Source organism: Misgurnus anguillicaudatus, chromosome 9, assembly GCF_027580225.2.
Source record: "Misgurnus anguillicaudatus chromosome 9, ASM2758022v2, whole genome shotgun sequence".
NCBI classification, from domain to species: domain Eukaryota; kingdom Metazoa; phylum Chordata; class Actinopteri; order Cypriniformes; family Cobitidae; genus Misgurnus; species Misgurnus anguillicaudatus.
Genome location: NC_073345.2, coordinates 23,715,482 through 23,741,793, shown reverse-complemented (window position 1 = coordinate 23,741,793; position 26,312 = coordinate 23,715,482). Strand labels below are relative to the sequence as shown.

At 38.6% G+C, this 26,312-nt stretch overlaps 1 protein-coding gene across 2 annotated transcripts in view; it reads left to right on the top strand.

The window, feature by feature from the left end:
- Positions 1-26,312, top strand: part of rxraa (retinoid X receptor, alpha a) — a 203,957-nt gene that overhangs the window by 95,850 nt on the left and 81,795 nt on the right. For both annotated transcript variants that reach the window (XM_055179410.2, XM_055179409.2), the window contains exon 3: positions 10,961-11,071. In XM_055179410.2, coding sequence (XP_055035385.2) covers positions 10,961-11,071 — 111 coding nt within the window. The remainder of the gene's footprint in view (positions 1-10,960; positions 11,072-26,312) is intronic.

The following is a 26,312-nucleotide window of genomic DNA, read 5'->3' as shown; positions in this document are numbered from 1 at the left end:
CGCTGCTTTGAATGTTTCCACATTCAAGGATGAGGCAATCTGCTTAACGTCACTATCCGTTAGTACAGCGAAGACGATACAATAGGCTTTTCAAGGCCGCGTGGAATGTGCTACGCCTCCGCTCCTCTGAGCTCTCTGTGTGTCTCTAAAGAATCATTTTATAACATTTAAAAACTCTGATACATCACATTGCAAATCCTCACAGTTTAAAAAAACACGAAGAGCTGCAATTTAGGTGTTTGATTTTTTTGACTAAATAAAATTGCAACAACAACAAACCGGTTTCACATGCAAAACTATGCCGTTGGTCAGTCTAAAGGGCCATTCACATTACGGACGATAACTATAACTGTTGAAGTTTCAGTGAAATTGACTTCATAATGTTTTTATTCTACTACACTGACTACACTAAAAGGTAAGATATAAGATTAGGGCCTACACGAGAATCGCTGTTTAGAGATGCGCGAAACGCAGTGTGTTGAGAGAATAGCTGCTGGTTAGGGCTGTCAAAATGGCTGAACAAGTACATTCGAAATTCGTCCTTGAAAAATAATAAAATTCGAATTATATTCGAATTATAAAGAGCTACTTTATCTTGGAGAAAATACTCCTAAAAGCCCACAAGAGGGCGCAGCACAAAGCCCCAATAATATAAACAAATCATGCACAGCATATTTTTGGTTAAAACGAATGTTATAAACACTAATAAATTAAAGATAATTTCTTAAATTCATATGCAAAGGAACAAAAGTGCACATAGATATCTGGAAGTGCAAAATGCCTCAACAGCCAGCGTGTATAGGCTATTAACACAAACATAGTCAAGAAACTATCCATGTATACATTTACAAATTATTTTATGTACCGTACATTAATTAAATTTAAAAAGAAAATTACAGAGCCTCAGTTAATACAGAACACAACAGTGTCTTAATGAAATCAAAATTAACCAGTATATTTGTGCACCTGTAAATGTACAAAACGAATGCCATACATAGACAATGCATATTAATATAGGCCATTTTATATACTATATAAGTAGATACATGTACGTGTTTCTAATAAAGTATGAAAACGAATGAATCTTTATTTAAGCCAAAATAAGTGGGAAAGATCATTAGTCATTTAAATTTTGTCAAGCTTAAACGCGATTCACAACAACGTATATTATATTTTGAATGTTCCTTGGTTGAAAATATGTAGAAATATAAGCGAGTAATAAAGTACAGAACAGAAATGTTTAACTTACGTGCAGAGCGAAGCCGTTAATAAAGCAGACTCTCCGTAATTAGAAACGTACTGAAACAGTCGAGTTGGCAGATGATCATCATGTTTATATTTCACGCAGATAATGTTGATGAAAAACTTGCATATCAAATGTCCAGGTGAAAGTCAAGTTTCCAGTCAGTTATAAAAATAAAGCCACCGCGGCGCTACATTGCAACTCTCTCATATGCGTTGTGGACTCAGATGCACAATATGGTTTTAAGGTTGCTAAACAAGCAGCTGTATTATGGCACTTTCGTGTTGATCAGTTATTTTAAACTTTAAAACTGCATTTAGAACCAGACGACACTAATTCTGTCATCTCAGCTAGTTTCACTTTGCGGTTGAATTCCAGTTGATGCTCCAAAAACCAAAGAAGCATCACACAGCCCTTTTAATACGTATTCTGTCCGACTCGTAATCCCCACTGTCTTTTCTTGCTATTTTTCAAATGAATAACGCTGGCTTGCTCCGCATAGTTGGCTGAGCCGCTAACGCTCTGTATAACAATCCGCGTCAGTTACGTCATCATAACGTTGCGTGAGCTTCCTGACACAGATAAATTCGAATGCAAAGTCTTACGTTCGAATATGCATATTTTTTTTACATTCGACGAATATTCGAAATTCGAATTAAAATTTGACAGCCCTACTGCTGGTTATTATAACTAATATAGTTATCGTTGTGGTTATCTTTAAAGTGTGAATGGTACTTCATGCTGTGTGCACAATACCAGCGACTATGTCGCTGTTTTTCGTCCGTCTCTTTCAGTGTAGTCGTTAGGAGGCGTTTCAAATTCTTGTTGTCCTAGTAACACACTTAGACAAACAAGTAACTGTACTCTCAAGGGGGTCGCACACCGGACACGCACCGCCACGCCATTCTAAAAAACTCGAACACATTATTTTCTATGAGTATACCTACACCGTCGCCCAGCTACGACTCAGGAAGTTGCTCTAATCCCTGTCGCGTCACAGAGAGACACTCACATAGTTTAACGTTATATAATATCATTTTTGTCCCAAATCATTAACGACTAACATTGGCTGCTAACGTATATATTTTTGCATTTTGAAGTAAACGCTATCTGACTAAGCTTGCGCTATTTAATTTGCACTTCCGGTGTACGATACCTCCGAGTTGTCCTAGACGCGACGAGGCGCTGAGCTGCGCGTCCGGTGTGCGACCCCCTTTAGGCTGTGTTTGAAATCGCATACTGTGACTGCAGGTACTGAATTATATCAAGTACCTACTCATCGACCATTAAAACAGTAGATACTATATAGTATGAATATGAAAGTATGAATGAATTCGGACGTACTATATCCGTCATGTTGATACATCATGTGACATACGTCGTAATAACAACAAGTTAGTTGTTAACTGGAATGACATTAAACAAGCGCAATTTAAACACAATTTGCATTTCAATACAGCCGCGTTACCACTTTCGTGCATTTTTGAATAAAACAACACCCTCTGTCGTCGTCTTCGTTAGATAACAGGATAGCAAAGTGTCCATCAAATGAGCACTTCGGGATCTTGCTGGGTATTTTTTGTGTCCTGTTTTTCGAATACTATGAACTCTAACATACTACTTGCCTACTTCCCTACAGTAGGCGGTTTCGGTCACAGCCTCAGTAACTGACGAAAGATAGATGACGTGAATTCCACTCTTATTTTGCATTATTAGTCGCTCATCATTTGCATAAAGTTAAAGTGTTATCAATGTTGTGGCTCCATCCGGTCAGCAACATTCGTTTGTGACGCCGGAAATCACCAAATCTCCATTAAAATGAATGGGATTGTGTCGCTTGTAAAGTGAACAGGGCGTAACAATTGGTCATGGTGGTTCAGCTAATGTTGCTGTTTTGGGCTTCTGTAATATTTTGCTTATTTAAATAATTTCATGCTCTGTGGGACTAGGAAGAACCAAGTTTCTCATTCCTCCTCTTGATGCTTGTGATGACACATGTGAACCTCTGCTATACTTTGATGTTAAACAGGGTTTCCACAGTGAGATTTAAGCATTTTCTAGCAGAGCAGTAGTTCCCATCTCTTACAGGGACCCTTTGACCTTCTGTTGTCCCTCTGGTCTAGCAGAATCTGAATTTTTATAAGCAGTGCTTTAAAATAACATTTTATGACTTAAATACTGTTGGGCTTTTTGCCATGTTTTGTTCACAGAGACAGTAAAGAGGGGCAATGAGATACAGACATGTTTAAGAGACGTAGGCTGGATTTATGATGCATATTCTGCATGAGCACTGTGGCTTAACATGTCTGGAGGGTGTTTGCTAACCACAAAGCCACGGTTTTGATGACATAATTGTCCTTAACTTGGATGAAATTAAATTTTTGCATATTCTAATATAGGTGTCTAGAATACCTCATTCAAATTTGGCCATTTGCACCATCTTGTATAATTTAAAAGACTGGCTGACTGTACTTGATGGCTACTTAACTGCCTTATTTTATGTTTGGATTAAATATTCTTTATGTGAAGTTCTGTTTATAAGACGGCTGTGCTGTATCAGAGCAGTGTTTTAATGAGGCAGTCCATCACATATTTACTGTTCACAGATTGTCAGAAAAATAACTCTGATTGGATTCAGGATACAAACACTCTCTCTCTCGAAAGTCTTATCGGCAGAAAGATTAAAGTTGACTCTAATCAGAGATTTGTGCCAGGCTGAAATATAAAGCTTCAGACCAGCGGAGCTGTTAAAAGACAGATTACTTCATCTTAATTTATCAAGACATTGAGATTGTTTCAGATAATACGTATCTATGCACATTGTTTACATGCAAGTTTTTGATTAAAACCCATTAATTAAAGGTCTACATAGCTATAATAGCTTTGTGGCTACTAATTTAAACGTTAAAGTGTAATGTCATTTTGTGGCGAAACTACTCCATTAAAATCATATTATGTAGTCATGTGCTTGTCTTCTGTACTGTCTTTATCACAATAGCCATATACTCGAAATACCCAGTCAGTTACATGGCAGAACCTGTAAAGGGCTGCAAATAAAGCTATGGCTTTATGTGTAATCAATAAACCAGAAAACGTAGTGAAATAAAATTTTTTGTTTTGTTTATTTATATGTTTTTGTTTATATGTCTATGTGGTGTGTTAATATGCTTTTCGACAAAACGTGTGACAATTCAACATCATTGCATGTGCTTTAAGGATGCATCGATTGTTCGGTAACCACAATTATTCTGCCGAAAATAACAAAAACCTTATTTTCGGTGTTCGGCCGAACCTGTAAAAAGACTGAATAAATTTTACCGAACAATGAGGTACTTGAAGACACGATCAAATAGCAACAAGCGCCGAGTTAGAACTGCGCAAATGCAGCAAACATGTTGGTAAGCATTTAAAAAGTGTTAGAGAAAGACATGCAAACATACAGCACTACAAGTTTCCTACATAATTTAAAATCAAGACATCCTGAATCCAGCGTATGATAAATACATGGCGACGATCGTGGGTATCTGCTGAATGCACAAGCACAAAAAAAAACATAAGACTTTGTTTAGCGTTTCATCTCATGATAACAAGAGGAGTAACAAAGACTGTCAGCAGTATGTAATAAAAACTTCCTACAACCAGTAAAGTCCTACAATGACAAACACGCTTATAACAAGAAATAAAAAAGCTTTTTGTCAGATCCAAGCGCTTTTTCCTTTGTCATCTCCTGTCAATCTTGCCGCTGTCTCACTCTCTCCCGTTGCTCGTCGTGCATTGTGCTTGACCGTGCATGCATGTGCACGTCTGCTGCTCAACATACAGTACAGTGTTGCATAAAAGCGTCGTTGCAAGTTTCATTGGGGCAGAGTAATAAATAGGTTATTCGCATTTTGTGATTGGATTAATGTATGTTTAGCAAAGACTCATTTATGTGGTTGAATGTAAGACAGTTTTAACAAGTCAGATATCTATCTCACTAGAGAAATGACCACGTGTAAAAGGCCCTATAATGACTGCTGGGATGTTAAAACAAATATCATTGTTAAATAATATGAAATGAATATAGTAAGAAGGACTTATAACTTGTGCAATGGTGAGAAAATTGGCAAAATAATTAGGAAAATGAAAAAAAAATTGGCCTTGAGTGTTTCATTTTGTTCAGCTTCGGCCAAGAATTTTCCTTTCGATGCATCCCTTATGTATTTTCTCAAAAAAATTTGAGTTTTCCAAAGACAACCGGCTTTACTGATGAGATGCGCATGAGAGTCGCAGGCGATTTATCGCCCACCCCTAATTGCAGCTGTGCTTCTGAGATGCTCACACGTGCAAGTGTGAATGCTTTAACCTGTTAAAATCAGCGCTAAAAAATTGTGCTGCAAACACGCAGTTCCCGTATGCATTGTGTGAAACCAGACTTGCATGCGTCTAAAACTGCCTAATGTAGCATCCATTTATATATATGGTCCGAGGTGGTGTGAAATAGTGGAGGTATTCATAGATCAGTATATACTAAATGAGGCAAGGGCGTAAAGTTACATTCAAGCTGTTTTAAAACACAAAGAAATTACTTTTACATATGCTATTATGATTCTCAAAGATGAGTTATAAGTGATGAATTATCGACTACAGGTTGACTTTAAGTTTAGGGCCTAATTTATATCCAACTTTATGTATTTTTGGTAAACTTCTGTCTTTAAGCAGATATTGAAGAGTGTTTGTTTTCAATATATTGTTGTTTTGGCGGTGTGGTGGAGAACTTCCTCTTTCTTTTTGCTTTTTTTGGTGCTCCCTGTCCTTTCCATTACCCATGTTTTTGGAAAAGCCAAGCTTGACTGGGAGCGTTAGCTCATGTGTTAACGTGGTAATATTCAGTGACATCGCTCCGAGCAAGTGGGCATGTGTCATTGTCCGCCCTTCACCGGTTACACAATACTGATTCTGCTTTGCCAAAATAAAGGTGATTCACTCCGTCGGGGGTTTTAGACACGAGCTAATGGGCCTGACTGACCAGCTAAGTCGGGAAACAAGGGAGGGATATACAGCTGGGAAACATGTTGCTATGGCCTAGATTCATTTTGATGGCCATCACAGATTATCACCTATTCACTTAAAACCTAATACTACGTGCTTAATTTGCTTTTATACTTGCTGGTCTGATTCACATTCTGGGTAAAGTGTGACCTCTTTGCACACAGATTAAGGAAAATACATTTGATTTTATTTCATTGCCAATAATTTTCCAGAATCACACATCCCATAAGATCCCATTAAGACACGTGATGCAGCATTTATTGTATTTTTTTAGCATGCATGCACTTGATTAGATTTTTTCCCCAGCGTGTTAAGTTTGCTTATTATCCATGATTTTTCACTCGAGATACCAAATGCATGCCGTCCTGTTTCATTAAGCCAGCAAGTGATCTCAGCTTTAGCGTGAATAGTGACAAGCTTCCTGATCTCTGCTTCATTCCAGTCCTTTATGGGAGCGATTCCAGAATCAATTACAGGACGTGTTTGCGTTCACACAGAAGGCACACTAGCAACTTTTAGCAAGATTTTTCTGGAATACAACATGCTCTGTGAAGGGGGTTCTAGAGCATGGCTTTCCAAACTTTTTAATATTTTTTTAATGGAAAATGCAGAAAAAATACATTTAGAAATACAAAAAGAAATGTGTTCCTCTGTACAGAAGCGTGGACTAATCACCTGATTTATAATCAGCTCATGCTTTTATTAGTTCTCCTATAATCTCTTGTGATTTTCACATGATGCCGATTGTTCATTGATGCATATTGCAGCCACTTGTTAAGCTTTCAGTTCGTTTTTATAAACCAGATTACTGGTTTAATTTGGAAGAGCATTAATGTTTACACTTTGAGCTTTCTTAAAGGGATACCTTACCAAAAAATAAAAATTCACTCATGGTTTACTTAATCATCGCTGATGCATTAACTAATCTTAACAAAATAACCTTATTATAAAGTGTTACCATATTTAATTATATTAACTTCTGAAAGGACATTAAAATTAAAAAGCAACTTGTGTGCTAACACGTCCCCCAAAAATATTGGAAACATGGGAAACTGTGTAACACAATAAAGAACAGCATATCAGCATGTGTGTTTTGTATAAGTTGATGTTCAGTAAACAATAAAAATATTTTCATTTCATTTTTTTTATATTTTGATAGATATATTTTCATATTTATTTTTTTAAGAAACACAAGTTCTGTTTAGTTTTATTTTAGTATTTTTCTACCGTTCTCATAAAGATGAGCTCATATCACCTGTGTCCCCTTGCCATCATATCGTCTCAAAGGGTCTTCGGCCATGTCTGACATTTTCCACATTTTTTGTCATTTTAATCAAGCAGAAGGTGCCTAACAAGCAGTTTGTCTATTTTCTGAACCACACGTCCCCATCCCCCTGCCCGACCAGAGCATCAGCATCCGAGCCAGCTTATCATGGGGAACTAATTCAATATCTCTGTGCCTGTTTTAAATGTCATTGGCTGAGCTCATCTGGAATGACATGTCTTTCATAGTGGAAGTAAAGGAGTTTTATTGAGCAGGGACCAGAACGGGGTTGCGGCTGCCCTTCTCTCTTCATATTCGCTGCGAACTGAAAGGTCTACGAGCTTTTTAAGATCATTCGGTGCACATTCAGCACAGGCTCCCTCTACTTGTCCCTTATTGGCTCAGACTCAGAGCCATTGTGCATCCTTAACTGACTTGTGGAAAAAGTTTGGTTTGTGTCAGAATGAATTCACTTTGGACCACCTGTTTTCAACCTGTAATTTTTCCAGTTAATTTTGGTGATGCTTAAATAATGAACAAACCCTTGCAGATAGTGCTCTTGTACAGTGATTCCCAACCGGGGGTACGCGTACCCCAGGGGGTACGTGAAGAGCTTCCAGGGGGTACGCGAAAAGATTTAGATTTTGCTTTGATCTCATTTACTTTTAATAAAAATGTCTTTCGTTTGTCCAGTCATTGATATAAGATTGATTTTTGTGAGGAAAGCATTGTAAAAAGGACAACTTTAGATCTAAATGTAATTTTAATCTTATTAATATTATTAGCCGTCGTGAGTAAATGCGTTGCATGCTCCAAAACGCAATAGCGATGTCCAACTCAAGAACGATTTACGTGTGATTTACTACAAAGGCGCAAATTAAATACACAGGCACAATAATGACATAAGCACATTTCCATCTACTAAGAGCAGCGCAAATTAGTACAGAAACCTCGGCAGGACATCGCAATGAAAATGCGGACTGCGGAGTATGAAGTTCCAGCTAAGTAAAAGCACCCGGAGGACGCAAGATGAAGGGTTAAAGAAGTTTTGAAAAACCTGATTTGACTTCTCCTTGTGACTTCTCCTCCTCTTTTCTTCAGCAAATTAAACACAGCATAGGTTTGGCAAAACTATATATTTTTATATTTTTAAAAAAGTATGTTCCTCTGCCAAAATGTAATACTTTCCAACCATTAATGTCGCTTCTAAAAGAAAAACTTCTACAAATGCATATGCATAAGGTCGCAAAAATAACACCCTTTCAGAGCTAAATATCTACTGCGTGTCTTTAGTAAGTTCAGTCGTTTTTTAACGGCAAAATGATGGTTTGCGCAGCTGTTAGTAAATCTGGCCCTTAAAGGGGTCATATGATGATTTTTTTTAAATTTTTAAAATAAGTCTTTGGCGTTCCCAGAGTCCGTATGTGAAGTTTTATCTCAAAACACCCTAAAGATAATTAATTATAGCATGTCAAAATTGACATTTTGTAGGACTGAGCAAAAATGTGCCGTTTTGGGTGTGTCTTTTAAATGCAAATGAGCTGATAAAATACAAACACTGGTGGTTTGTTGAAATAAACATGCTTCATCAGTCAGTGATTTTTACTTTAAAGTTTAAAATTAATTAGTTAATTAATATTACTAATTATTTGTCTTTAAAACACAACTTTGGTTTAGTTTAGATGAAGGGGTACTTGAGCCTTATTGATAGGGCTGTGGGGGTACTTGGGGCTAAAAAGGTTGGGAACCACTGCTCTTGTACACTGTAACATTTTCTTGTTGCATTTTAAATTTTTAAGATTAATCAACTTGAATTTACAATTCATTTCAACTTTCTTGACTAGTGAGGAGTTGCTATAAATTATAAAAATAAAGTTGAAATAACTTAAGCTAATTCAACTTAAAGGGACACTTCACTTTTTTTTGAAAATATTGTCATTTTCCAGCTCTCTTAGAGTTAAACATTAGATTTTTTTTACCGTTTTGGAATCCATTCAGCTGATCTCCGGGTCTGGCGCTAGCACTTTTAGCATAGCTTAGCATAATCTATTGAATCTGATTAGACCATTAGCATCGTACTAATAAATTACCAAAGAGTTTTGATATTTTTCCTTTTTAAAACTTGACGCTTCCGTAGTTACGTCGTGTAATAAGACTGACGGAAAATTAAAAGTTGCGATTTTCTAGGATGATATGACAGGGACTATACTCTCATTCTGGCGTAATAATCAAGGACTTTGCTGCTGTAACATAGCTGCAGCGGGCGTACTGATATTATGCACTGCCTGAAAATAGTCCCCTTGGTTACATTCAATAGCAGGGGACTATTTTCAGGCGCTGCATAATATCACTGCGCCTGCTGCAGCCATGTTACGGCAGCAAAGTCCTTGATTATTACGCCAGAATGAGAGTATAGTCCCTGTCATATCATCCTAGAAAATCGCAACTTTTAATTTTCCGTCGGTTTTAGTACACAATGTAACTACAGAAGAGTCAAGTTTATAATAGGAAAAATATTGAAACTCTTTGATTATATTTTTGCACGATGCTAATGGTCTAATCAGATTCAATGAATTATGCTAAGCTATGCTAAAAATGGTACCGCCAGACCTGGAGATCAGCTGAATGGATTCCAAAACGGTAAAAATCAAATGTTTAACTCTAGGGGAGCTGTATAATATATTTTCAAAAAAAGTGGGGTGTCCCTTTAATTTGTTTGATGCAAGTTGATTAAACTTAAAAGTGCAACATGAATTTTTTACAGTGTATGCTCTCACCACATGATATCAGTTAACATATTGTTCCCCAGAAAAGGTCTCAGTTTAAGAACTGACCCAAGACCCCTGAAATACATGGTATGGCGTCCCGCCACAACCCCGGAGGCATGCCTGTCTTATCCGCCCTTTTTCACATTTTGACTCATCCACCTCTTGATCTCTCAAACTCCTAGTTCTCCCCTGGCTCTTTCCCCCCTTCCATCCCGGCCTGCGGGGCCAGCCACCTCTGGGGTTGTGGGTCACAGAACAGGGCAGAGCTGGAAATGTGAGGGGTCGGATGGTGCATAGAGAGGGCCAGAATGAGTTGAGAGAGGCATCGCCCCTTTAAAGATCAGTTTTGATTGTAAAGGGCAAATAAGTATCTGCTCTGACAGGCTCATCTATTAAACGCCAGCATTCATCTCTTTAATATCTTGCTTTTTTTCTCCTCGGCAACAGTAAGATAAAATGGAGGCATTATGCTTTTCTGATGTTTCTCTTGAGAGAAGACCCCATGTGTCTTTTTTCCATTAAGTCTCCTGAGCTATAAAAGAGCAACCTCTGAGTAATAAAAACTTTTCAGGGTCGCCATCATAATGTGCAGAAGTGTATTCAGCATGCTTTTGATGGTAATGTTTGATGATGTTTTCTTTGTACCTCCTGTAGGGTTCCTGAAGCCCCAGTGCTCGATTCCTCCGCACCCTCATAGAGGACGACCAGAAGCATGTACGTGTTTCAGCGGCATGTGTCCTCTTCATCAGCGCAGGCTATCTACAGGTAAAAAAAACACACAAGGATGCATATAAACATCAGATTTATCATCATATTCAAAACTGCAGAAATGTTTAAGACTCCTCGCACAGTTCTTAAACTTTTAGCAGTAACTCCACATTTGGCAAAATACTTCTGCATTGTGTGCAAATAAAACATTCCCATGAAACCTCATGGTCTGTGCTTTGAAGAGCATTCAAAAAGCATGCATAAATCAGTGCATTAAGGTCATATTTTGAGCCCCTAAACAGATTTCCAACCATGCCTACCCCATAACTCACGTCAGTTATGTCTGGTCTTGTATGTAGAGTCTCCAGGAAACAAGATACATCTTGCGCCACATGCGTTTACATACACACACAAACACGCCTTCTAATCTAAGCTGGAGTCTAGCACCCACCATGTGTTATGGTGCTGTAGTTTATGATTTACAGTTTGTTTTGCTGGTTCAAGGGGCCAGGCACATGATGGACATGTTAGCACCGGCTACATATTCAGCAGGGTTCCCTTTCTCATCACCTCTGAGGAATCCTCATGAGGCAGCACTGACTGTAGCAGTCTACTGCACATTCCAGCGCTCCTGCGGCATGTGGGAAACGTTCTACTGTTGGCTTACGTGTTGAAGTGTTTCCTTAACTTATCTCTCTGTTTGCACGCAACAGTAAACGCACAACGTAACCTGTGAAGTTTGATTTGAAAGGTTTTGGTGTAAAATTAGGAAATGTTTTTATCGGCATTCTGCACTAGTTTTAGGGCACTAATACATTGTTTTTAAAGTTGTGTTTTTGGGGTATTTTGTGCCTTTATTTAGACGGAAATGTGTAGAGAGTAGAATCAAAGTGGTGGAGTTTGGGAAGCGGCATCGGCAAAGGACCTCAGAGACGGAGGAATCGAACTTGGGTCAACGTAAGCACACTTGTGGTATCTGTACCACAGGGTTATCAGCAGCGCCAATAGCACTAATAAACAGTGTTGGGGAAAGTTACTTTTAAAAGTAATGCAATATTAAGTTACTCCCAAAAATTTTTACTAATTGCGTTACTTAGTTACTTTTCATGAAAAGTAATGCTTAGGTTACTTTTTAGTTACATTTGCATTACTTTTTCTTGGATGAGGCTTGATCTCTTTCATTCCTTGCAGGTGTTTTTATGACTGAAAAGTTCTGCATTCAGAAATTGCATATTTCATCACAAAAATGTCGAGCTCTGGCCTGCCATCTTCATTTTTTATTCAAACTGTTCGCACACAAGCGTGAACACATAGAGTGCATAATCTGACTATGTTTAGTTTAATTCAGTACATTTTTTTATTGAATTAATTAAACTAAAAAAGTAACTTGTATTCATTTTTTTTTTTAAAGTAACTCAAATATTAATGTGTACTAGGGCTGTAACGATAAATCGTGTGTCCCATTAAAAAGACCTGTCTAAAATCGATTCTGAATCGCAAGGCTCCGATTTTGTGTTTCATGCACAGCTTGTGCGTTTATTATGGCGTTTTGGTCAGTAAGAAGTTCTTATCAATCTATAATCATTATGAGTCGGAGTCTTTTATAACGTGCATTTAAACAGCAACACTCGTTGAACAAAATCATTCAAAATATTCTTTATTATCATGAAAATACCTGAAACAATCTGAAGAACGGCGATATAAATATTCTTCTAGACATTTCCTGGAATAGCGTTTGTAATGCTACTTCTTTTGTGTCACAATTGGAGTTTCTGCACGAGAGCGCCCTATGGGTTTTGGATGTGCTCGGATTTCACCGTAATTCATTCAAATTCATACATTGAGAAAACGCACATTTGCACAATTAATCGTAACAGCCCTAATGTGTACATTTAAAAAGTAATGCGTTACTTCAGTTAAGTAATACGTAATGGACGTTAATTGTAGTGCTTTACCCCCAACACTGCTAATAAAATGTATGCATTTTTTTTTACTGTTGACTGCTTTGAATGAGCCTACCAAGAACTTTTATTTTGAAAATCATATTAATTATTCATTTAAATTGTAATGCTGATAATATTACTTATAAAAAAACCATTACATTACAAAATTGCAAGATAGCCTTGTTTACTAGTGGTCTCAGACTTTTATACCTCACTGAATATGTGTTTCAAGGGATGTTTGGCTTTGGTTATTTGGTGCTTGGAGCTGTACGTGCACAGGTTTCTCTGACATTGTTGTTTGTTTAAAATGTTAAATGTTTCCGCAAAAGACTGTTATTGTCTCGAGACACTTCTGAGAGGTTCGGCTGCGAAAATGAGTTTGCCTATAAAAATGATTTCTGTCTACATATTGTTTTTTCCACAGCCCATAATAGAGGAGAAACAGTCTTTTAAAAGCCTGCATGGTGCTGAGCAGTCTCTGAGAAATGGTTACTGTGGAAACCCTGCGGTTTGGTGCGAGGCTGCATTGAAGGCCAGTCTTACTGGAGTCGCTCTTTTATAGAAGTAGTAATGACCGTGTTTCTAATTGGGGAACGTGTTGCCGTAAATCTTTTTGGTTGAGTGGATGTGTTCTCGAAGCCTGTTCCTTGTTTGTTGGTGACCATAATAACACTTTAAAGCAGTGCTCTGTCATTGTCAAAATCAGTGTTTGTAGACCACCCCTAAATTGGCATAGGCGGAGTTTCCGGGCACTGCCCCCCTAAACCAGAGCCAATTATGAATTTATCTGAGCTAGTAATGAAATGGAAATATGAGAATTCATAATTTTATTTGTCTTATCTTAATATTTTAATGGGTAGACTTGAGGCTAAAATGGTTTTAAAGAAGCCGCACTCTCTCGCTAATCTCAAAGTATTGCAGTACCCTTGTTTGCCGGTATTTGCCCCTCAAGCACAAACACGAAACTCTGCCTATGTAAGTAGGTGATGTCCTCTTCTGCTGAAAATTCTGTCATCATTAATCACCCTCAAGTTGCTCCAAACCTGAATAAATGTCACCATTGACTTCCATAGTAAGAAACAAACAATACTTTGGAAGTGAGCGGTGCCCTGATCTGTTTGTTACAAAATTGTCACTTTTCAGTGAACCTTTTTACCAGAAACTTGTTATTATTACTAAATTCGTAAATTAGTTAAAGTGATAAAGCATTGTTACTTTTTAAGTGAAATCAGTTTTCCAGATGCTGTAAAAGTTCTCCAAATGCTTAAATTAACTCTTTCCCCCAGGGTTCTTTAAAAAATTTGCCAGCCAGCACCAGCATTATGATGTTTCATTCTACCTGCATTTGTTCTCTTTTTATCACCTCTCAAATATGGGCAGGTTTTTAAAAAAATACAAAATTTTGATCAAAAAGCTGAGATAATTGCGTTTTGGTGAAGGACTTTTGATAGAGATCAGATTCAGAGCAATGATCAAAACATTCACAGAATTCAAACTGTTTGCCCTAAGGGTTTTATAAGTTGGGTAAGAGTGCCACTTGGTGGATAATAGTGAAAATACGGATTGCCGGAGAAACTCGTCATTGGCAGGAAAGTGTTTTCTCTTAATTGACGACTCAATTCTTCAATGGCGGGGAAAAAGTTAAACGCCTTGTAGATAAAACCCAACTTTTTGAAGATAAACATTTCTTTGAAGAAGGTAAAAAGGATTTGGTAATTAAATTATGTTAAATCTGCTGACATTTGGGGAAATTATATTGTAAATTTTTTTTTACCTAAAGGAGGTTCGCACACTGGACGAGCAGAGCCGTGCTGCGCCGTTGTAAAAAAATCAAACACATTGTTTTCTATGAGTATGCACATGGCGCTGGTCTGCGGCGCCCAGCTTTGACTCAGGAAGTTGCTCAAATTCCTGTCGCGCCACTCACATAGTTTAACATTAAATAATATCATATTTGTCCCAAATCATCAACGATTAACATTGGCTGCTAACGTATAATTTGCATTTTTTTTGTTACATACAGCAAACATCTCCTCACTATCTGCTTGCTGCCTGTCCGCTGATCAAACTGTAAAAAAAGCGATCTCTGTAGACAGCCCAGGCTCCACAAACTGCAATAAAAACACAATGGCCAAACCCAGCACCACGAAACAAAACAAAGTGTTCCAGCCAATAAACAACAAGAAGGATTTGGGGTTGGGGGTTAGGTATGTTCATGAAAGCATGGAAGGGAGCGGGAGGAGTTGGCTACGCTCCGTTTGTTTGAAAACAGTTCAAACATCAACAAAAAGTGTCGTCTCACAGATTCGCTTAAAGCGCCTTTAATGTGCACTTCCGGTTTACGATACCTCCGAGTTGTCCTAGACGCGACGCGCCGCTGAGCTGCGCGTCCGGTGATTGACCCCCTTAAGGGTGTACCCTGCAGTGTATACACTCAGCGGTGCACATAAACCAGCAGCTTTTCTGCAGATTAAGAAATATGATGCACGTATTCATTTTTAGCAGGTATACCATTTTAATTGCTAAATTACTCGTTAATAAAAATAAAATACAATACACAATTTTCACAGCCCCTTTCAGAAGTTTACAAATGTTCGCCAGTGGCCCCAGGCCCTAGGTTGAAATCCACATCAGGAGAGTAAAGATGGTGTAGGCTCATTGGCAAAAAGGGAACATCACCTAGAGAGATGTGATTCCCTGAACCGCACCACGCTGACTGATGTGGCGGCACTTTGGCTACTAGCGGTTTTATATCGTTTGAGTTTTTCTACAAAACAAAACTTTGCTTGAAAAGAGGTCGTGAGAAACACAGCGCCCCTGTTCAGTTCCAGTGTCATTTCAAAGGCAATCCGTTTTTATTAATATATTTTTGACAGAGTGGTGAGAAAACGGTTTTCGGTAAAGTGCTTGTATGAAGTGCGCAAGAGGGAGCACTTAAAAATCGACTGTGGAGGGGCCTCACAATGCCGCCCTTGTGCAGTGATTCGGTCTCTCTTCGCTGCAGCGAGCAGAGGAATGGAAAAGATTATCCACAGGAATGTCTGGGGTGCCCTCAAACAGAACGCTCCGCGGGACTGGCCAATGGGAGAGCTCGGCCGAGTGGCGGGCTAATTTTTTCCTGATGAACTCAGCCGCCTGCTCCATAATGGAGTCTGATTGCCAGCGCTGAACTCACATATGGTCCATGTTTGTAGAGCTCCAATGACAGGACCGGTTCTGTAGTGGGCAGAAGGAGAAACGATTGGTTGCGGGGTTTTTGTTGGTTTTTTATTAGTGCTGTGTAAGGATGAGGTATTGAGATTTTCAGTTCTCAAGTTAAGTACTTTATCATATTTTCATTTTGATATTTTATTGGAGATTAGTATGCTGACAGCGTAGCATAAACCAGCTTTAAGCTCCTTTAAACTTTACTACAGGCCTCAACATTTAAACCAACACCTTTGAGTGTTGCATTACTTTTTACACTTTTTTTAAGTGTCCAGCCATAAGTGTTGCATTTTTATGATGGCGTGTGAGTTTAAAAATAGCTTTCATCTCATTCAGTCCCATTGACTAATCACTTTTGAAAACATGTAGCTTTGCATATCCCGAGCAGCGATCTTAACACCCTGGCTGTGTCGACCTCCCATTTCACACTTTCTGCCCAACACGTCCCCCCTCTCCCTTCAGGTGTGTGTTTTTTCTTTAATTAATCACTTTTTATAGTCATCTCTTAACTTAAACGGCCGCTACACCCACAGCCAAGCTTCATTACAGCTAGCCACACTTTATAGCCGACTTAATTATATTGCTTGGGTCACAGTGCATTCGAGTTATCTTACGACTTCATAAATTCTCCCAATTAATACAGGGGCTATTTATTGCGTCGACTTCTTGGAAAGAACTTTCACAGTCCCATTACGGCAAGCGGAGGCAGATTTAACCCCATAAATTACAGGGAAACATGGCCGAGTCATTCAGGTTGCGGTGGGTGTGTTTTAACTCCAATGGAATCCTGCCATCAGCCGACAGCGAAAAAAGCCATGTGGTTGGGCTTCAGAGACCGAAGCATGTGTTTGTAGACCTTGTGGTCACACGGGAAGAGGCGGGGGGCTCCGGGGTCGTGGCAGCCACCGGTTCCTTGTGTTTCCCGGAGTGAGGTCTCCGAAAGGTGAGGGAGGTCAAGGAAGGGAGCTTGTTAGCTGCAACATGTTTCACGCTCCGTTTTTTTAATTGGCTCTGGTTGGCGTCCGCGCACATCCTCGCCACTTCCTGTTGGTCAGGCTGCCAGAGGGACTTGGAAACTCCGACTTGTTAATTATAGAGTTAAGCCTTTTACTTTCTCTCATATTCATCACTACCAGCACACTGACTATTTTAATACCCATGTTTATTTAAACCATGCTTCAAAGGTATCCCTGTGGAAGAAATAACAATTCATCCATTTTAACATGTATTTATGTCATACTGTACATATTCTGGATTGGTTTATTTTCTCACAGTGGGATAGGGCCTGCAGTCTGTCAATATTTGGGTCACGGATGCCAAAAGGGTTTGGGCTAATTGGATTCCGAAGTTCATTTTCATCAGCTATTTGATAAAGCCCTGGCAACGATCCTAAAACTCCAACCACCCTCGGTTTTTGCCCCACTGAGCATATTCCATACCGAATGTAATAAGTAGCTGCGAAAAAATGGAGGAGGGCTATGACATGAACTGAGCGAAGTTATTTGGAGGAGACTTTTATTTTGTGCAGTCAGCAGCCCCATGTAAACAATGGAGGCTAAAGGGGAGACTTTAAGTTATTATAATATTATTTGTGACATCATCAGGCGTGTTTTTTGCACATCTGCGGCTAATAGAGTGCTGCAGGGATGATGGTTTTTTGTAATCCAACCCCGGAAGTTAGCGGGACATGGGTTTCCTCGCTAAAAAGCTCATTCATTTTTCACATAGACTTTTGGATTATCGCAAAAAATAAGCTTTGTGTTTAATAAAAGTTTATGTGACACGTTTTGTCCAACAAGTTAGTCTTTACAGACGAACACAATGTTTATGAATTTTGAAGTGTAAGTGTGTTTACTAAAAATGTAAAGAGCTGAATTTTGACTTAAAAATGAATAAAAGTTGTGTTCAACTGTAAATGTCATAAATCTTTGGTAAACACAGAGCTTTTTTTGATAATCCAAAAGTCTGCTTTCTGGCATGGGAAGTCATGTCCCGCTAACTTCCAGGTTGCCCTACAAAAATACGTCATCCCTGCGGCACTCTATTGTAATATGTGATTTTAAACGGCCTGTGATGCTTACAGAGAATTTTGTATCAGAGGTATCGTGTGTGTTTGTGTTATCTGCACTATTTGGGACTGTTTACACCTGGTATTAAGATGCGTTTTTGTCGATCGAATCACAAATGGACGACGCTAAAGACAGGTGTAAACCGTGTTCAAAAAGTTTTGAGCTTGTCCACTTTTGATCACATTCAGAGGTAGTTGAAAACGCTTTCGACTGGATTGATTTTGTGTAAACGTGCATGTGGTCGAATGTGTTCAAGCAGCCACAAATGACCGCCTACTCTCCGGATATTTATCTAACAAGATGTACCGAGCACAATGTTTTACATCGTTTCTGACTTCTAGCATGACCCCACAGTGTAAAGGCTTTCATTTAAAAAATAAAGCGCTGCTCGTTCATTAGTTTCATTTTGTGAGCGTGTGAAAGTTGCACTTATTTCATCAATTACGGTAAAATATCAGAGAAAGCTTTTACATATTCATCTACACAACACTTTGCAGCATGTTTACTAACAACACAAGCATACTGACATAATATTAGTTTGTGTCAATTTAAACCCGTCACACCCGACAGCAGAGAGACCCACCCACAGACCACAGTCTCCACAGACCATCCCCCAAAAGTAATCAGAACAGAAGTGATCGAAAATGGACAACTTAACAGTTTTAATGCAGTTTAAAATTGCACTTTCAAAGGACTCTAAACTATCCCAAACGAGGCATAAGAGTCTTATCTAGCGTAACGATTGTCATTTTTGACAAGAAAAGTAAAAAATAGCCAGCGAGACAGCGTGACCTCACGTAATTGTGCAATGACGTGGTAAGGTCACGTGTTAGATATATAAAACGCACATTTGCGGCCTATTTTAAACAATAAACTGACACAAAGACATTCATTAGTATCATTCCACATACAACAAGTCGGAACGGTCCTCTTTCTCCACACTTGTAAACACTGGGGCGTAGTTTCGAAATTTAAATGAGGTCACGCTGTTGCGTCACAGGACCGGAGAAAGACGAGAAGTTGTGGTTAAAAAGTGCATATTTTTTATTTTTCTTGCCAAAAATGACAATCGTTTTGCTAGATAAGACTCTTATGCCTCGTTTAAGATCGTTTAGAGTCCATTGAAACTGCAATTTTAAACTGCATTAAAACTGTTACGTGTTGGGGTCCATTAAAGTCCATTAAAATGAGAAAAATCCTGGAATGTTTTCCTCAAAAAAAGGATGTTGTTCTCGACTGAACAAAGAAAGACATCAACATTTTGGATGACATGGTGGTGAGTAAATTATCTAGATTTTGAAGAAAATGGACTACTCCTTTTAATAGCAGGTGTAAACAGCCTCTTTGATTCAGCGACTGTCTTAAAAGGTAAACCCAGTCGTATGCCATGCTGTGACGTGCCCACCCTAGAGATGCTTAGAGTGATGCATCAGCCAATCAGAGCAAGAGAGACATAAAGGGCTTCAGAGGAACACGAATACGAAAAAAGTGAGCCAGAACTGAAGGAGGAACCAAAAGAAAGCTGGAAAAGGGTAATGAGCTGAATTAGTGACAGAGGAAGTGAGACAGAGGGAGTGAGGAGTGATGCTCATGCTCCCACAGCGTGACTGTCACTGTTACTTGCGTCTGGGTCAGCACAAAAAAAATCAGAGCGACTAAAGCTTTTGATAAATCTTTGAGCTCTTAATCTCTTCATGCCACCACCACAGTGAAATCTGAGCTCATTGTCACAGCTGACCATTCGAGTGGGGTTAGCGTCAGTGCCATGACTCGTTTAGCATCCCATATTGCTTTGGGGAATAAAAGTCTTCTTATTTCATTCTCTCTGGTTCATCATTAGTCATTTAAGGGTCAATTAATGCTCCTACAACATATTTAAGATGTTAGTATAAATTCTAAGCCCCTTAAGACTACTTTTCTTCACTTTTGTAAATGTGATTGACTACCAAATCTCAATCAAAGTTTGTCCTCATTCAAAACCTAATTTATTTAGAAATTTTTACACTTTTATGCAAGATAGCTTTTCCGTCTGTGTTATGTCAAATGTCCCCCTTTTAGACCGTGAGCAGAAGTTGCTGAAATAAAACAGTTGGCCGAGATTCTTAAAAAAATTGACTTTTTTGTTTTTATTATATTTCAGTCTTGTTTTCTTTCCTTCCAAGTTTAGATGTGTTTACAGTGTAGTAAACTGCTGGACCAGCACCCATATGACACAATCTTTCCACCCACAGTAAAATATTTAAAATAAATGGACTATACTGTTTATTTGTACTGAGCATTGTTTTAGGATCACACTTGTGGTGACATAAAAACAATTGAGAATTTGATGTATTGCAGTGTCAAAACCTTCTTTGTTTTGCTCGGCTTGCACAACATGACGTTAAGAAGTTTCTGCTGTTGCTTTGGAAGCTAAAAGTAGTGAAGGGCGACATTTCAGCTGCGTCCCTCCAAAGGAATAGGCCAATTTGGGTGATTTATTTATTGATTCTGGTTTTCTTCCGGATGAATGAGTGCGGCTGCCTGCACATAAATTACTGTAGTTATGCCCGTAGGTTCTCACTTACTTTGAAAAATACAGACCCTCACACACTGGCTGTTTGTGTACAAATGTAGTATACGTGCGTGATTGCATGTTTATGTCTGTGTGTGTCTTCAAGTGTTATTTGGATGGATGCCTCCTCCGAAGTCACAGAATTTCAATATGCATGAGGTCTGTTCTGCCAGGGACAATAGGATGCTTTGGATCAGACACAAATTTTCAAACATTGTTGTGCTGCTTAGCTGATTTTATGAGCGGTTGTGGTCCATGAGTTGACTGGGTGTTTAAAGAAACATTAACAGTTGCACTTCATATGAGCTTTTTTCAGTTTTGGACGTGTGTAGTCGTCTAGCTTATGACAGACGATGCATTCCTGCCACTCAATAACGCAATAAAGCATGCATATCATGTTACGCGTATCTTCATCAGCATCCATGTACATCCACCCCCGCTATGAACGGCTCATCTGTTTGTTAACTGGACCGTGCCTGAGGCTCAACAGTTGTCGTAAATCTCAGGTGTCCTTTGGAAAGACGAAGAGCATGGTCAGTTAGCTTCAGCCACAACACTGGGAATGTAAAGGGCAGAAGGAAGCGGCTTTCCCTTAGGGGAGCTGCTCAGAGCTCAAAGTGCATGGGGCTTGCTATGGAGGTCAAGGTCTGGGGGGTGGAATGCTGTGGGTGGGGGTCTGTTGGGATTTTGATACTAAAATGATTAGACACACTTGGCCTTATAGCCGGTAACAGAGGGGGGCAGAGGCAGCTGGGGTGATTGTTTGATATGAATACCACCAGAGCTGGTCTTATAAAGGAGAAGGGTCGTGTACAGCAGTGGTTCCCAACCTTTTTAGCCCCAAGTACCCCCACAGCCCTATCAATAAGGCTCAAGTACCCCTTCATCTAAACTAAACCAAAGTTGTGTTTTAAAGACAAATAATTAGTAATATTAATTAACTAATTAATTTTAAACTTTAAAGTAAAAATCACTGACTGATGAAGCATGTTTATTTCAACAAACCACCAGTGTTTGTATTTTATCAGCTCATTTGCATTTAAAAGACACACCCAAAACGGCACATTTTTGCTCAGTCCTACAAAATGTCAATTTTGACATGCTATAATTAATTATCTTTAGGGTGTTTTGAGATAAAACTTCACATACGGACTCTGGGAACGCCAAAGACTTATTTTACAAATTAAAAAAAATTTCATCATATGACCCCTTTAAGTGCCAGATTTACTACCAGCTTGCGCAACCCATCATTTTGCCGTTAAAAAACGACTGATCTTACTAAAGACACGCAGTAGATATTTAGCTCTGAAAGGGTGTTATTTTTGCGACCTTATTGCATATGCATTTGTAGAAGTTTTCCTTTTAGAAGCGACATTAATGGTTGGAAAGTATTACATTTTGGCAGAGGAACATACTTTTTTAAAAATATAAAAATATATAGTTTTGCCAAACCTATGCTGTGTTTAATTTGCTGAAGAAAAGAGGAGGAGAAGTCACAAGGAGAAGTCAAATCAGGTTTTTCAAAACTTCTTTAACCCTTCATCTTGCGTCCTCCGGGTGCTTTTACTTAGCTGGAACTTCATACTCCGCAGTCCGCATTTTCATTGCGATGTCCTGCCGAGGTTTCTGTACTAATTTGCGCTGCTCTTAGTAGATGGAAATGTGCTTATGTCATTATTGTGCCTGTGTATTTAATTTGCGCCTTTGTAGTAAATCACACGTAAATCGTTCTTGAGTTGGACATCGCTATTGCGTTTTGGAGCATGCAGCGCATTTACTCACGACGGGTAATAATATTAATAAGATTAAAATTACATTGTCCTTTTTACAATGCTTTCCTCACAAAAATCTATCTTATCAATGACTGGACAAACGAAAGACATTTTATTAAAAGTAAATGAGATCAAAGCAAAATCTAAATCTTTTCGCGTACCCCCTAGAAACTCTTCACGTACCCCCTGGGGTACGCGTACCCCCGGTTGGGAATCACTGGTGTACAGACACCTGCCACCTTGGCCGCCCGCACCTACCTTTGGACTTAAACCAGGTATAGAGGGCTGAGGAAGATATTTAAAAGTTTTGTTCACTCAGATATAAAAAATCAGATATACATGATTTTGAATGACAGCATACAAACCAATTTTTTTTTTCCACATTTAAGGGGAATATTTTCATTACTGCAATGTGTCCATGACTGCACTTGGGTTCTTTGACATGGAAATATTTAAAATTAAAAAATATAAAAAATTAAAAGCTTCAGTGCATGTTATACTAAAAACATTTACAATAAAGAAGCATGTGGTATTTGGTGATCATTGGTAAATATAGAGACAATAATAAGGAATATAAATGTCTCCAAGACCAATTTTCTCATCCTTCGCAACAAATTTTCAATCATTGTTTAAGCCCTCAAGGTACTAACATTTTCAAAAAAAATGGTTGGAAGGGACATAATATTTTTTCTCTCCAGATAAAAGTTGAAATTTTGTTTGTCATAGTACAACTTTTTAGTTCTCATTACCGAAACATGAGTTTGTAAATTTATATATTTAATGTAATATCATGTTGCGGTAGTCATAATTTTTTTATAATGATAAATAAAAATGTATATAATGTAAATAATTCTATAGGAAATAAATATTCTAAAAATAATGGTTATAGTAAGTTCAGAACAATCTTATATAAAAATTGGCTTCAAGGGCTTTTTAAAAAATCTGATGCTGGACACCTTCTGAGTTTGGATTTCTTGAGAATCACCCATATAGCCTTTTTTCGTACTTCACTAGATGTTTTTGTGATTGACAGCCTCATTCACCATTCACATTCATTTGAAAAAAGGTCAATATTTGTCAGAACTTCAGAAGTGGTTCAATGAAGAAAAATAGTCATTTGGGTTTGTAATGACATAAGGATGAGAAAATAAGACAGAATTAACCTCAAAAGACTAAAGACGATTTTTCATTGTGACACTTTCCTGCAGCAGGGTCAGCGAAGTGTACTAATTTGCAGCAAAGCATGCTGGGATACAGTTGGTCTGGGACTGAAGTGTTGCTTGTTGCCCATGTGTTTGCATTGGAGGAAAGTACTGGTACTACTACAGCTAATGGAAATGTCATGTTTGGGTGTGCCGCTGTGTGGGGAAACACAGCTGTGCCCTGGGAAGTAAAAATATTTATATTCTGGTTTTTAAAGCAAGGCTTATAAAATACAGTGACGGTTAATAAAAGCAGTTATCCAGATATTATATTATTTATTTTGAATATTTGGTGTACACTGCAGTGTGTAGGGGAGTAAAAAAGCATGCGTGTGTGTGATGGAGCGAAAAAAATGCCACAGGGGCACTGTGTCCACAAGTCCATTACAGCCGGTGACATTGAGCTAATTGACTGATGTGGCTATGCAATGCAATGGCAAGTGCATATGAAACTTACAAGTATACGATAAACCATCAAAAAAACACAAAGTGCGACTATACAGTAAGGTCCAAATGATAAGAAGACAAAAGAAGGTCAGCTTAATTCTAGTTTTCTAAAAATTCTCTACAACTCACCACATCTTTTTGGCCTGTTGAGCAGTTTATTACTAGTGTATGTATGTATTATTACAAGACTACACTTTTATCTCAGAACTTTGTAGGTTTGTAGCATGTTGCATAAATAACAATTTTATCTTAAAATCAAAAGAAAGAAAGAAAAAAAATTTTTAGGACCCTTTAAGGGATAGTTCACCCAAAAATGGAAATGTCATTAATAATGACTCGCCCTGATGTCGTACCAAACTTATAAGACCTCTGTTTATCTCCGAAACACAGTTTAAGATGTTTTAAATTTAGTCCGAGAGCTTGTTGACCCTTCATTGAAAATCTATGTACGGTGTACTGTCCATGTCCAGAAAGGTAATAAAAACATCATCAAAGTCGTCCATGTGACATCAGTGGGTCAGTTAGAATGTGTTGAAGCATCGAAAATACATTTTGGCCCGTCTGTTGTGAAGCGCATGTGCGAGACTAAAATCACATGACTGCAGTGACGCGGCTGACGTGTTATCTGGCGCGCCCCAGCTCTTTTTTTTTTGTGCCCGGGCTTCGTTTACAGTCTGAGGGAGACACACGCTGTAAGTTTGTAAAAAAAACTTTGCAAACATGTCTAAGGATAACACGTCAGCTGTGTCACTGCAGTCACGTGACTTCACGCGGTTCACAACAGATGCGGAAGAGAAGACAATGCTGAATAAAGTTGTAATTTTTGTTATTTTTGGACCAAAATGTATTTTTGATGCTTCAACACATTCTAAATGACCCACTGATGTCACATGGACTACTTTGATGATGTTTTTATTACCTTTCCGGACATGGACAGTATACCGTACGTAGATTTTTAATGAAGGGTCAGAAACTCTCTGACTAAATATTAAACATCTTAAACTGTGTTCCGAAAATGAACGGAGGTCTTACGAGTTTGGAACGTCATGAGTCATGACATTATTTTCATTTTTGGGTGAACTATCCCTTTAAGATCTTTCTCAGACAGTTAAGCACTTGCATCTGTTTGTCAGTCTCTTTTTCATCATCCATCTCTCTATATGTGTGTCTGTCTTTCTGCTGGGTGTTTAAAACTTTTTACAATGTATCTTTTTTTTAAACTTTTCAAGCAAGCTGCTCTCAAGCTAACATAATTTTTTTCTTTTGATGGGTGGTTGGCAGTTTTCTTCAAGCAAAGCTAGTCATCAATCTCTCATTTGCTGTTCTTTATTTCTTCTGTGAAAAAAGGGGCAATCCCAGGAAAGGGTTAATCGCATGTACGTGACCGTAGCAAGGCCTGTTTTAATAGTTATGAATCCCGCCCGCTGTCTCAGAACATCATGTCCAAAAGAAGCAATCGAAAACAATTGGGATTTTCAGCTGAGATTAGCATAAAGAGACACCTCCTCAATTTATATAATGTTGTTTCAACATGTATATTTATGTGTGGACAAAAATGGGACCACCCTTGATTATCTCCATCTCTAATCTTTATATAAGAGTGACCAAATGTCACTCCAGCTGTGCTGAGGAGGTTTTTTTAATTTATCCTGCATGTGATTACAGGACAGGATTCTAGGCCATGGCAGCTCTGTCCTCAGCAGGGAGGCACGCTTATCATGTGTATTCAGTCCAGTCACCAATGCAGACGTTCATCCAGCGGCTGTTTTTTCAAAAATACTCTGATTTAAAATGGCAGGTGTTTGTAATCCAAGCCGATAATGCGTGCACATTTGTGTTTATTTGACACCTCTCCAACCATCTGGCCTAATGTATTGCGATACGGCGTGGATGTGCGTCGAAGATCAACATGATTACACAAAAGCATCAAGCCGCGCACGACTCTTTTTATAGAGCTAAATTCACCCGCCACTCTCGCTCAATTATTCAAACCCATGCGTTCATTTGATACCGTAAGGGATGCCAACCGCAGAGTTTAGCGCTTTCCAATTCAGGGCAGATCGATAACAAGCTCGCATCTGGATGCAGTCAAACCTGCGCGGAGGCG